Source organism: Archocentrus centrarchus, chromosome 16 (assembly GCF_007364275.1).
Source record: "Archocentrus centrarchus isolate MPI-CPG fArcCen1 chromosome 16, fArcCen1, whole genome shotgun sequence".
Classification (NCBI taxonomy): domain Eukaryota; kingdom Metazoa; phylum Chordata; class Actinopteri; order Cichliformes; family Cichlidae; genus Archocentrus; species Archocentrus centrarchus.
This window is the reverse complement of record NC_044361.1, coordinates 2,009,555-2,023,459: the sequence shown is the minus strand read 5'-3', so window position 1 is coordinate 2,023,459 and position 13,905 is coordinate 2,009,555. Positions and strand designations below refer to the sequence as shown.

General features: G+C 41.2%; 1 protein-coding gene across 6 annotated transcripts; it reads right to left on the bottom strand.

Annotated features, from left to right (window-relative positions):
- Positions 1-2,220: 2,220 nt before the first annotated feature.
- On the bottom strand, positions 2,221-10,840 carry tap1 (transporter 1, ATP-binding cassette, sub-family B (MDR/TAP)). Of its 6 annotated transcripts, none has more exons than XM_030750857.1 (13): positions 10,835-10,840; positions 9,040-9,372; positions 8,170-8,398; positions 7,624-7,738; positions 7,124-7,254; positions 6,740-6,945; positions 6,424-6,621; positions 5,474-5,602; positions 5,203-5,397; positions 4,940-5,113; positions 4,168-4,327; positions 3,912-4,048; positions 2,221-3,829 (listed from the first exon to the last, which is right to left on the bottom strand). In XM_030750857.1, the coding sequence occupies exons 2-13, from the start codon at positions 9,358-9,360 to the stop codon at positions 3,599-3,601; spliced, it is 2,226 nt and encodes a 741-aa protein (XP_030606717.1). In that variant the 5' UTR covers positions 9,361-9,372; positions 10,835-10,840; the 3' UTR covers positions 2,221-3,598. The 6 variants fall into 6 exon arrangements, with proteins under 6 accessions (XP_030606717.1, XP_030606711.1, XP_030606713.1 ...); XM_030750851.1 differs by lacking the exon at positions 10,835-10,840 and adding an exon at positions 10,309-10,423; XM_030750853.1 differs by lacking the exon at positions 10,835-10,840 and adding an exon at positions 10,309-10,419 and having other exon boundaries at positions 9,040-9,385.
- Positions 10,841-13,905: the final 3,065 nt, after the last annotated feature.

Sequence of the window (13,905 nt, the reverse complement as noted above, 5' to 3'; positions counted from 1 at the left end):
AAGGAGCGTTACCGCAGATCCTTCCTCCCAGCAGCTGTAAGACTTTATAACCATCACTGCTCCCAACAAAAACCACAATAGCCTACACAATGTAGGATAATATATAATATACTGTAAATAGTCCGGCACATCATGCACATTGTATATAGTGTTATTATTATTAGTAGTATTAAGGTTAATATTGTTTGTTGATTTTATATATATTCTTTTCTTAATAGTGTGAATTATTATATCTTTATTTATATTTATAATAACTGCGGCTGCTGTTACACCCAAATTTCCCCTCTGTGGGACAATAAAGGCTGTTTCTTCTTCTTCTTCTTCTTCTTCTTCTAGAACATTTGGTTTAGTTTATTTATTTAAAGTCAATGACTAACTGCTATTAAAGTATTTTTTGTGTGTGTGTGTGTACTTTGTGTAGGAGTGCAGAAAATTTAAATTTATTCTCTCCCAGTGCTGCGTAAATATCTTTATATACTTTTTGGTCTGTTCAGTTTTCTCTTTTCCCCTGTTACATTTTCTTTCCTCTTACGTCACAGTATTTGCTGTGGAACTACCAAGCAAGGACATGAACTATTTCGTGAATCCGCCATTTTTTTCTCGCAGTGATTTTGTAGTCCAAGTTCAGTTCTGCCGAAGTTGCAAGTAGACGAGTCCAAATGTTCGGTTGTTGGTGTATTAACCCACACAAAGTGTTTGGATGCATCGTTTCTATGAACAAATATCAGCAAACACACAAACGGTTTGTGTGCAGTTTTTCACACACTGTCTCCGTTAGCTAAAGGTACAGCTGCTGTATTTCCAGGGAAAAGAGTGTGAGATGGACAAAGATGTGAGAAGGAGAGGAAGCAGAGGTTAAAGGTCGGGACTGCTCAGAGATAACTGGAAATTTAAAGCTAACATGTAATGTCCTCATTTTACAATCAGATATTGGATCTGTATGTGATGTGAAGTTTCTTCATATTGTGAAACATCCTGCAAAACAAACTGCAGTTTTGTGATATTCAACGATGATGAAAATCCTCAGCAGTTTAGAGCAGGATAAACAGGTTAGTTCCCTATTGTGATGAATTTACAGTAAGCTCTGTGTTAGAGTGGTACAGAGGAACTGTGGTGCTCACGGTGCAGCAGAGATGCATTTGAATTTAAGCTGATGATGCTTAGATTCATTCACTGAATCCAACCTTTATCCCAACTGTATGCTGTCAGTATAAAACAGTATAAACAGTGTAGGGGATGGAAATGAGCCAGAACAGCTCATTAAACATCTGCTTACATCTTAGTGAACTCAGTTCAAAGAGCAGTAAACCTCAGAGCAGCAGCAGCACAGATCAGCTGATCACAGCCTGCACACTAAAAAATCTTAATCTTAGGGTTCCCCCCACTTTAGCCCCCGACTGTACTCATTTTTGTGTTTAGGTGTGGAAGCAGTCGCCCTCTACAATGTAGGCAACAATGTTACGTGTCCTATGTTACAGATTCAAGCTGAGTATTCATTAGAATTAGAATTTAGACTGGAATAACATTTGTATTCCCATGTAATATTATTTATTATATTAATACAGCACAAGGTTCAGTTAGCTTACCACAAAAATAGAAATATTCTCCAAAGAGATACTTTTACTTTCTTACTTTGAGTACATTTCAGAGCCTGTATTTTCTCACTATTACTTGAGTAAAGAAGCTGAATCAGTACTTCAACTTATTAGTATTTTTCTAACACAAGTATCTGTACTTCTAAGAATGTCGGTACTTTTGCCACCTCTGGGTACTTCAAATAAAGATTACTGTGGAAAAAACAAAACTAATATTATTGTACAAACCATGCAGGTGGAGCCACTACTGAGGGAGACCAGGATGAAGAAGAGAACCGCTCTGGCCCCAAAAAACACGATTTAACTGACCGGAGTGAATACAGACTGAAGCCTCAAATTTTCAGTGCCAGCCACCGTATCTTTGTAAGATGCAGCAAAGGAAAACAGATTGTCTCTCCGTGTGTGGCTCCCATTGTGAAGCACAGAGGACCTTAAGAGCTTCGAAGAGCTCCCAGTAAAGCTGAACGAGTATGCAAAGCTGTTAGCAAAGCAAAAGGTGGATCTGAACTTCGAAGAACCTGAAATGCAAAACCCACTTTTGCTTTGTTTACACTTATTACATGAATCCAAATGTGTTACTTAATGTTAATAAGTTATTAGGATGTATTACAAGGACTACGCAGAATCTTCTGCAACATCTTTATTACAGCAAAAACAGCACAGATCAGCTCTGTCACAAAGATTCACTAATGACAAGGTAAAAGTCATGATCCATGAAAAATATTGCTCTGTGGAAGCTGGCAGTGTGCAAACAAGAGCAGTAAAAAAAAAATAATAGGGAAAAATACAAAAAAAGAAAGCAAAAAAAAAAAGAAAAACATGTTAAAAAAAAACATTCAGAACACACTCAACTCAAATAGTGCAAGTTATGATAATATGAATTTAGCTGCTAGATCTCTACATCTACAGTGTATTTGCAAAGTGTATGAAGCAACAGATTGAGTGACAGTAAAAATCACACCCACAGGAATATGAAAGATTACCAGCAGGCTGTAGGTTTGGGTCATATGACAACAATAAAGCAATAAAAATATACCCGCTATCACTGATTTGGATAAATTGTTTATGGTACCTATGAACCTTTTTTTTTTAAACTGTGTGTCTGGAGGTGTCACAGCACTGTAGGGAAGGCTGCAAATCAGTTAAGGTTTGAAGGCTTACAATAAATATATTTTAAGATATCAGCATTTTTTTTTTTAACCAAAGGCAGATATTATTGTTTATAGCTGCTTTACTCATTTAGATTTATTGATTGAAAATGCATTATTTTATTATGACAGGAGGGTTTTTTATTCTGGACCGGTCTGCTGTTTGCATCTTTGGGACAGGATGCAACTCTCTGCTGAGTAGGTAGATGACAGCTTCAAGGACCTCCAAGGTGCAACAGTCTTACAGGGTAAACTCCAGCAAACCCTTTGAATACAAATGCCTGTTTTCCACTAGTACCTGCTCGGCTCGACTGGTTTCGGTCGTTTTCCATTACAATTGAGTACCACCTCAGTGTGGGTTGGGTCAAGGCGGCCCAAAAGTCCCGTGAAGTCATTTGTATGTGATGCAAACACAAACAATCGCTCCATCGTCAGCCACCGAACACAAAAACATCTGCACCTCGTCGCTGGACCACATTGTTAGTGTGTAGCCGTTTCCCCTCATTGCTGGGTTTCAAAAACAGAGGGGTTGTTTCTTGTGAAGGAGTCGATCTCGTGATGTCACTCCCTGGCCAATCAGCAGCATGCAGTTTGTTGACGTCACATTTTTGACTAGACTCAGCTGGCCTGGGTCCCGGCTGAGTCGGTACTAAAAAAGTACCAGGTACTACGACCTAATGGAAAACTCTAAAATCCAAGCAGTCTAATCAAGCTGAGCCGAGCAGGTACTAGTGGGACAGAGGGAACAGTGTGGTCTCTCAGTAAAATTCATCTCTGTAATACAAGTGCAGCCCAAGTTGTGCCCCTATGGTATTAAAACCAGCAACCCTGTTACTGGAGTGCTGCTCACACGTCTCACTGCTTCTCATTCGACTCTCCTTCCTTTCGGAAACAGCTATTATTCTGCTTTTCCACCAGTTCGGCATAAAGGCTGCCATTTTTCATCAGCTCTGCATGATTGCCCTCCTCCTTCACCGTCCCTCCGTCGAGGACAATTATGTGGTTGGCCTTCTCTACGACACTCATCTTGTTGGATATCAATAGCACGGAGCAGTCTTTTGCTTGAGCCATCAAAGCCCGGTGGACCTGTGGAGTACAATCATTATGATGTTACAGAGAAACAGCTGTAAGAACTGAGCAAAATCTCAAGAGATGAAGGGTTTCCTACCTGATATTCATTTTCTGTGTCCAGATCACTGGTGGCGTTGTCAAGAATCAGAACTTTAGGACGTCTGATTAAAGCTCGAGCGATGGCAATACGCTGCTTCTGGCCTCCTGACACCTGACCTCCCTTCTCCCCGGCATCTAAGAAAGAGGAGGACGTACCAAAATTTTGTTTCTGTGACCCATGTTTATGTTCCTGTACGTATAACTCTGATAAATTTAGGATTCAGTCTGCTGGATGCGGAGTTTCTGGGTCAAACCTGTGTCGTATCCATTTGGCAGCTGCATGATGAAGCTGTGAGCACTGGCCAGCGTCGCAGCCCTGTGCATTTCCTCATCAGAGGCATGCTCGTGGCCATACTTGATGTTCTCCCGAATAGAGCGAGCAAACAGCACGCAGTCCTGGCTCACCACAGCAATCTACGAACAAACAGAGTGAACGTCAGTGACTGTGGAGGAGTCACAGCCAGTCACTCCAAGAGCAGTAAAAACAGCAGCACAATAAAGCATCCTTACAAAATCTCCACGACCTGTGTTTAAAAAAAAAAATGTTTAGTCAGGATAAGAAAGAAGACAAAGAAGGAGTGATCATGTTTATCATGTTTATGATCATCTATCCAACAAAGATGAATAAAGAACAAAAGTTATTAAAGTTTGATCCCAGTAAAAAAAAAAAAAGAAAAGAAAAAATCGTCCTCAGCAGCTCCAAAAGTGTTTAATGTTGTTTTATTTCCTCACAGTGATCGAGTTCAAGCTAAAATATGATGTTATTGACCTTCCATCAGCACAAAGAACAAATGTTTAGACATTAAATCGATCATTTGAGAATACTGCACGCAGAGCTTATCAGCTGTTCTGTCTCTAGTGGCCAAAAAAAAAAAAACACTTAATGCAGCTTTAAAGGTGTGCTGTGGGCTTTTTATTGTAAACAAACTAAAGACATGTTTACATTTAGCGTTCCTCGTGGCGCCCTTAAGCTTAACGATTATAAATACAAACACAAACGGGACTAAATATCTGGTGACCACAAACCTTGCCATGTAGGTACTCGTCTTTGTAGCGTTGCAGCGGTTTGCCGTCCAGCAGGATCTCCCCTTCTATCGGCTGGTAAAACCTCTCCAGTAGCTTCACGCAGGTGGACTTTCCTGATCTGTTCAGCCCCACAAGGGCAGTGATTTGACCTGGCTTGGCCTCCAGAGATACATTCTGGTGGAAGAGAAGAGGAAGAGAGCTAAGAAGCTAAGAAACACTTTAGCCTGAAATATGATAAATGCACAGGACAAATTAATACATACCTTAAGGACAAGACTCTCTTCATTTAAGTTTCCATTATATGAAAATGTAACATTTTTGAATTGAATGCATCCCTCAAGATTTTCAGGGGCCAAAGTGCCATCCGGGGGGACCCGAGGTTTCCTGTCCAAATACTCAAAGATCTTCTCAGAGGCTCCGATTGCTTTCTTCACTTGTGGGTAATATCGCATGACCGCCTGAAGGAGAAGTAGTAGTTAATAAGAAGAAAAAAATAAATGTGCATCCCTTTATACTTCTTGACTTGTGGCTCACCTCCACAGCAGAGGCGAACTGCAGCTCGTAGAGGACGAATGACACCAGGTCTCCACTGCTGACGGCCCCCCTGGTCACAAGCGTCCCCCCATAGTACAGAATGCACACCTTCAAAGCTAGGGTGGTCATCTAGGGAAACAAGAACAATACCTTACAAAGAGGGGCTAACTTTTATTTATAATCACAAAATGAAGTGCATTAAGTATTAGCTGAGTCACTGGCCGTGATGCAGAGTCTACATTTACAGTATATTCCTCAGCTCCACTTTGGTTTCCCCTCTTTTAGAGTTATTCGACCTGTTATTGCTAATGTAAGACTGGAGAGCACACGCTTCAGAAGCAACAAATGTTTGGTAACTGCTGTACTCATTACCTGCTCACTGTGTGATACAATGATGGGTTTGGCCTCTTAATCACAGGCCTATATACATTCAGAGGTGTGGCAGGTGCACCGCACTGCTGAAGTGTGAGACATCCTCTGTCCAGAAAGCCTTGGACCAAAGGTGATGTAAGCTGCTTTCACGTCAGCACACTGACATACAGCAGTGGGAGTCGGCAGGTTAAAGGTCAGCTCTGACTGCGCTGCACATTTATGTTTTCACATGCACCCCCACCAGATAATGTCTGTAAAGGGTTAGAGCTGAAATGCGTGCATGAAACGGTATAAATATAATACTATACGGTGGCATGATGGTTAGCACTGCTACCTCACAGCTAGAAGGTCTGGGTTCAAATCCACCTTAGCCTGGGCCTCTCCGTGTGGATGTGAAGGTTCTCCCCAGGTACCCCAGTTTCCTCCCACAGTCCAAAGACATGCAGGTACTGGGGTTAGGTTAATTAGTGATTCTAAATTTCCCATAGGTGTGTGAATGGTTGTCTCTCTGTGTTAGCCCTGCAACAGGCTGGCGACCTGTGCCCCCCCCCGATAACATGGGACAGTATTCAACTTACACTGTTAGCCCAGGTGGAAGCTGCATATGCAGCTGCCTCCTTTTTATTGAGGGCGTAAGTGTCCTCCAGGCACCGTCTGTACTTCTCTGTCTCGCCGTCCTCGTTGGCAAAACTTCTCACTGTCTTCATGTTTGAGAAGGTCTCTGTGGCCACCTGGTTGGCCTTTGCCAGTGACTCCTGAACCTTTACAGCAATAGTCTGAAACACAAAGAAGAATTAAACTAAACTACAGTTTGATTCAGTATATCAACACATAATTGGTTGATTGTTCACTAATGTAGCTGATCAGAGGTGATCTGATCAAAAAGAGCATCACCTGGTGGAAGCGTCCAGTGAGCTTGGGTATGACCCAGATGATGGGCAGCCCCATGCATGTGAGCAGCGTCATTTTCCACGACTGGCTCACCATATAGAACAAGAGGAAGCCAAAACGAGCCGTGTACCACATGAGAAGACTCAGCTCCTCACTGAGAGCTTCGCTCACGCTGTTGGTATCAGTGGTAATCCGTGACACCAGCTCACCTGGGATAACAGTTCAGCGTGAGTCACAGTTTTAGTTTTACGTCCACATTTCTGGATTATTTATAACACGCTCACAAAGATTTTATAGAAAACATCCAGGAGACTGAGATTGGCCTTTGTTCACTGATCTCCTACTTTCCGCCGTGTCAGTCTCGAACACGGCGTGTACATAATTTACCGGTTGAAGTGGCATCAAAGAAAGCGATCTCCTGTTTCAGCACGGCCTGGAAGACGACTCCCTGCACTGAGGTGTGAATGCGGCTCATGGTGATGTTATATGTGAGGTCACATACAAACTCGAGCACAGCACTGAAACATAAAGCAGAGAAGTGTTACGCTACAAAACACATAAAATATCACTAGAAGCATATTTTTAAGTTAAAAGTGATCGTTTTCTAAATTCTTGCTCCCAGAGTTAAATAACTTCTTGAGTTACTGCCTGAATAACTTGGAATAATCTGGCAGTTGTTTAATACATTCATATTTTTGACTGAATGAAGCACAGCTGTTCATTAGGAGCTTCCATCCTCTGACGCACTCTCTCAGTTTATTTCATAGCTTTAAAAAGATTCCTCACATTTTTGTCAAATATGTTCAAACATGTTCACTATTTAATCAATTCTACTTGCTCTGTGTTAGTAAACTGAGAGCATTGAAAGTGGACAAAGGTAATATCACCTGGCGATGGTCATTAGTGTCATGACTGTGATGGCCTCTGTGAAGGCGTCGGGCGCTTCTTCATTCATGATCCAGTCGGCCATGCGGCCAGTGTACTGAGGAATCGCCATCTCACCTGAAATCAGGAGGTCACATTATCACAATATTGATCTTTGGCAACGTGTAACTGTCACATCAACTTTTACATTCAACAGAGTCAGCGGGCTGTGACTGGAGCCATAATCTCCTTATTTAGCTGCAAGTATGGCGTCGTGTTGTTGGCAGTATTACAGGCTTTCAGTTGGTGCTGCACAAAACAAGACACCAACTCGTTACTTTAGTTTCTGTGCTCAGAGGCAGAGCTGCAGACGACCATATCGGGGAAATTTACTCCCTGAGATATTATACTGAGCCGGGACGAGAAAAAAATACGTGAAACAGAGGGTTTGTTTGCACATACGCGACCCTCATTTATTTGCAACTCTGGCAAAGATTAATGACAATACAATAAGAGTATAAATATGACAGAAAATACGAAAATACCCTTTAAGGTGCTGTCTCACATACCATAAGACGAGAGAAAGACAAGTATGAGCACAGCAACGAAGCGCCAGAAAAAGGGCTGCATGTATCCCATCAATCTCTTCAGAGAGGCCCCCGTCTCCTCCTTCACCTTCTGAGGGGGTGCCCTCTTAACCAAAGATGAGATGTATCGGCCCCAGGAGAGCAAAAGAGACGACACGTATCGAGTCCAGTAGAGCCAGGCCACTACCGTCACGATGTAACCCTGTGACACCTGCAGGACAAATGACAGGTTATATGTAACCATCATATTCTTATTTATTCAGTTTACATGAAATTTGTTTTGCTTAAAGACAATTAATATAGGAAAATTACACTGGAAAGACATTCAGTTATCTTACATATCTAGCCTTACTTATGTAGACTTATTTTTTGCTAAATGCTCCTGACATTGTCACATTTTAGTATATTTGATTGTTGCTACAATGTTAGCTTTTATACTGTTACTCTATATTAGACTAACTTTATGCTGCTGGGCAGGTTACCACTCTAGGACAGTAAATTGTATTTTATGACTCTTATCATAAGATTTGTAAGTGACAGCTTAAACCTCAAAGTAACTAGTAAAAATACTGCAGTTCACATACTGAAGAGTAAAGAGTAGAATATTTCTCACTGAGCTACATCCTCCCAAAGCATATTACATAAACACTGTTGTTTTTATTCTGGATAGATCAGAAGAAGGACCTCAGCCTGTAAAAGTCCATCATGGTCAGATATCCACAGTATATATGAGCCTAGTTCCTGTTACCACTAGTTACATACTAATATACCTAATAACATCCAGCTGATTACCATGTTTGCACCCACGTTTGCACACACAGCAGCATAAGATAACAAAACACATCCACTCACCCTTTCCCAGGAGTGCCATCCCCACACTTCCTCCACAGTGGACTGCCCCAGCACCCAGAGAAGAGTAGCATACACTGGGAAGTGGAAGCAAAGGACCCCCACGCTCTGGAGCCCCTCGAAGCTTTTCGTCCATGGCAGACTTCCAGGGTAGGTGAAGGCCAGCAAGACGAGCAGGGAGGCTCTGGTCAGGGCTCCTCCCCACAGGGTGATGAACGGATGGGAGAGGAGGAGAGGTGAGAGCTGGGCCAGGCGGATGGCGTGCACCACACACACATCCAGGCAAATGCAAAGTGCAGGGAAGAAGTAGCTCATCTTCTGCATTACGCACACACTCTGTGTGGGGCAGCTGAGTATTAATGTCAGCACAATGTGCAAACATGTCAGAACATGAAATAAGGATAATCTATGCATCACCTGTGTGCAGAAACACACAGAACATCTAAACATTTACATTAAACCCAGCTCATTTATATTCCAACTAAAGATGTGTAGCAAACTGAACTTAAAGCCAACTTAAAAACAAAAACAAACTAAGCTCCTCACAGATTTGACACTCATCATATGAAGGACAAATTAAAGTAACTTATATGCATATATTAAAGGAAATGTTTAAAGCCTCATGCACTAGACTTTATGCACAAGTATTTCCTTTTTCTTTTTCCGGAGGGATATTATTTCAATATGTGGGGGGTGGGTGGGACTGACGGATAAAATGATGACGCACATAAAGAGACACCAGGTCAGTGTCCCTCCACACCAGGCCCACATTTTGCACTTGCACACCTTTCAGAGACAATGGTCGCCGTTTACTTTCACTTTGCATTTACTTTCATTTTCTCCTGCACGGCTGATTTCTTTGAAATGGCTCCGTGAATAAGTCACACATCACATATAAAAACTCGGGCAAACGCTCACACCTATAATCATCAGCAGCATTAATAACAGAAACGACATCAGTTACAGGAGATAATCAGGTTAACATATGATCATAACCCAGAAATCCAACGTACTTACTCGGTTTCCTTAGGACACGATCAATTTGTTTCGACAAACGTCGCAAACCTTTTAAAAACTCAAATATCACCCCGACCGGGTTAAAAAAGTTCCGTTAATATCGCCAAACCGGCAGCCTGTCCAAACACGAACCGAGAGACCTGCAATTAGCCAAACTGAAACCGAAACTAAGCATTTATACGGATTTTACAGCGGAAAGTCCCAAATACGTCCTCCCACAAAGGATGAACAAAACCAGCGAAGAAGAAAACTTACTTTATTCCAAGTAGTCCGGGTTTTATCCCAACATTACTCCTCAGAAAACTTGTTTTAAAGACTAACCAAAGTGTGCACGGTGCCTGCTTCTCCGCACAGGTCGAGACGAGATGAGACGCCTGATATAAAAAAATAGGCCCAACAGCGACACCGTGTGGCGAGGAGGTACAACTGCATGGCTGCGCTACACCATCTCACGTAGAGAGAAGAAAAACGGACTGAAAACTATAATTAAATAAAAATTCGCTTGGATATCATTTTCTACATTCTCGTTTATCAGTTAGGGCTTTATTTTTAAATTTATTTATCTATCCTGGTCCCAATTTAAATCAAAGCAACAGTAGGCATGTATATTGCTTTTGTCATGTATTTTTGACACATACTGCTTGATTTTAAGCCCAACCAAGAATAACCACAGAAATGCAAAAATATACAGACTAAAAAATGTAGACAAACAAAAATAACCCTCTTCTTTCAGCTGCTCCCTTTAGGGATCACCACAGCCAATCATCTGCCTCCATCTCACCCTATCCCAGCATCCTCCTCTGTCACACCAACGCTCTGCAGGTCCTCCTTCACTGCATCCATGCATCTTCTGAGGTCTTCCTGTTTTTCTTCCATGTTGCTCCATGCTCAACATCTGTTGTCCAACATATCCACTATCCCTCCTCTGCACATGTTCAAACATCTCAGCCTCGAAATTTGTCTCCAAACGGTTCAACCTGTCCCTCAGAAATTAAAAATGCAATTAGATACTTGAATAGAAGTATGAAAATGCTGAAATTTTACTTCATGTGGTCCTGAAATCATTTTTCATCCTACAATATATGTGCAAACTGTGTTCACATTCACAATTATATGTGCTGCACCAGTCAAACCAGTCTCTGATTTCATCTCGTGGTTGTGTTGTGATCCTAATTTCAGTACCTTAAAGCAGCAAAAACCAACAAAGGTCCCAAATCACTTGCATTTGTTCGCATGTCTGAAATTCACTGAATAACCAAAACTGAATGACAGACAGTGAACTGAAGGTTCTCAGTGCCCCTGAAAACATGGAACCTGGGAGAACCTAGGAGGATGTACTTGGATGGTCGTCGAGTTGTCTGTTGTCCCTTTCCTGGTCTCCAACAGACACTTTGAACTCCCGGACTTCCTTCCTTTTCCTGAAATAAGCAAAGCTAAAAACGTTCCTGCTGTTTTAGGCCGGATGTTTGCAAACAGCTGTAAATCACAAAGAATGTGTTTGATGTATTTTTGAGAAAAACAAAACAATGAAATAAATCTTTGACAGACTTCTGACAAAAGGCTTCAGTACTTAAACAGGTTTGAGGTTCTTTGATGTATTTAATGTAAAATAATATAATTGTGTATTTACTGATTCCTGCATGTCAAACATGTTCTTGCCTCAGTGCTGAGACATTTTTTTAAATTTTATTTGCAGCCCTGATTACTGTATAATAATAACAGTGAGATGATGATTTCTATACATATGTAGCATTTTTGGCTCTGAGTGAGGCTAGAAAGAAATGGAAAGTAACAAAGTAACTAATAATTATAACTGTTACTTAAATGCACAATAATCTGTTAAAAGTTAACATAATTCACTAAATGAAAACACCCATTCAAAGTGCAGTTGCTAATTAAAACAGGCTGCTTGAGTAAATAGATTTAGTTCCATTACTGATAATATTGAACTGCCAGCAGCCACTGAATACTTTTAATTTGAATACTTTAAGTACATCTTACTTACGTATTATACCATTTGTTCTGGATAATGATGCTCTTACTCTGGACCTTTTTAATGGCAGTTTTCCTTAAATAAAACACACTGTAACATATCACTGATTTTACACTCAAAAGGAAAGACTGTGATTATGAGACTGCAGCTGATGAATTATGATAACACGAAATTCTTGTAACAACTGTGAGACAAAACAACTGACATTATACATAAGTGGGTTGATAAAAGAGTGTCCATTTATAAATCAATACAGGAAACTACAATGAAATCACTGAAAAAGTGCTAATAATGTAACTAGTGAGGCGCAGACATGATCACCTTAATGTTTTTCTTGCTGTCACAGTTCAAACTGTATCTGTAACTGCCCGCTGCACAGTGATGTGTCCCCCTGCAAACAGAAGGCTGTGTGAGACTTTTAGAAATCTGTGCAAGAATAAACATAAAGATTCATTATTCTGCTTTTTAAATTGTGTTTTGCTATGTCCCGTATTACCAGTGGCTGTCAGGCGGCCTGCTTGTTAAACTGTAATGAGAATGAGAATTAATGAATGTTTGCTTTCATAAGTGGTTTGATGGATTGGCAGCTCAGTGTTTGATTTCTTAAGTCTGTAAGAAGACCTTATGGGATGTGCAACAATAATATTCAGGTTTTGGATTAAATGAAAGCATAATATTGTGAAAGCGAGTCCCTGTTTTAAACTATAATGCCACAAAATCATTTGTTTAGACTGTAGAAAGCCGGTGCGCATGCTCAGACATGGCAGCTGCCTTTGAGAAGCCCCTCCGATCCGACTGTTATGAACATTTATCCCAATAAAAGCCGCGTTAAGTGAATTGACTGCGCGGACGGATGCTGAGTGTCGCCGTCAGAGCCGCGATGGAGTAACGAGCCGGCAGAGGGGACATCTGCGCCGATCTGGATGGAAGCGACGGGTCTACGAGACGTTTTCAGATGTATAACTCTGTGTAAGCAAAGAGCCAGAAATCTGTCAGGGTAAAGATTGTAGCCTGCACGGAGGGCTGCAGACATTTAGCTTCTTTTCTGACCGCTGTTGCAGCCTTTTCGACCCACCTTATTCTGTCAGTCAGGCCCAGCAACGCCCACTTCTGTAGGCGTAAACATCTGGATGTGGACACATGGCTCTGATGTGTGCAGTTAACAGCATGTCTGACTGCTTTGAAGGATGGCCGATGGGGGGAGACACATATCTTTTTAATATCTTTTGTGTTTTTTTTTATGTTTTAGCCATTGCAGCAATGGAGGATATTGGTGTCCTTCCCAAACCCACACATGACCCCCCAGTTCACAGACCCACAGTCACTGAGACTTATGGGTTGCATCACATCCCGCCAGGTGAGTATATGAGCTCATGCAGTGTTTAATTGCGAGAAATATCAGGTATTCACGTGTCTTAATTAGCAGGGGTAGATTGAAACATTAATTCAGGGAATTTAACATAATCTCAGGCCACTTATGGAGACCATCCCACATGTTTTTTACTACACAAATAAAAGAAATAGTTCACTTTAATGACATTGTTGCCGTGTAGAAAACAAATTAAAAGAAGAGTTCTTTCGGCCTTGGGCTGAGATTCTAGATTCTGGGAGAAAGTTATTCCGATTACAAGTGCAAAAAAATTCAGACTTGCAGAGAAGCCTTTCTGGATTTCCAAAGTCTGCGTGGCTGTGGGTGCACGAGTGAAATCACAGCACACACACAAATGTGCAAGATTGGGCACACAAAATCAATTTCTCTGCATGTTTTAAACTTTCAAATTATTATTTTTATGCATAAGCATCAAGCAAACATAGAGTGTTTTTTTTTTTAAAAAAGACTTCATAAACACACACATTCA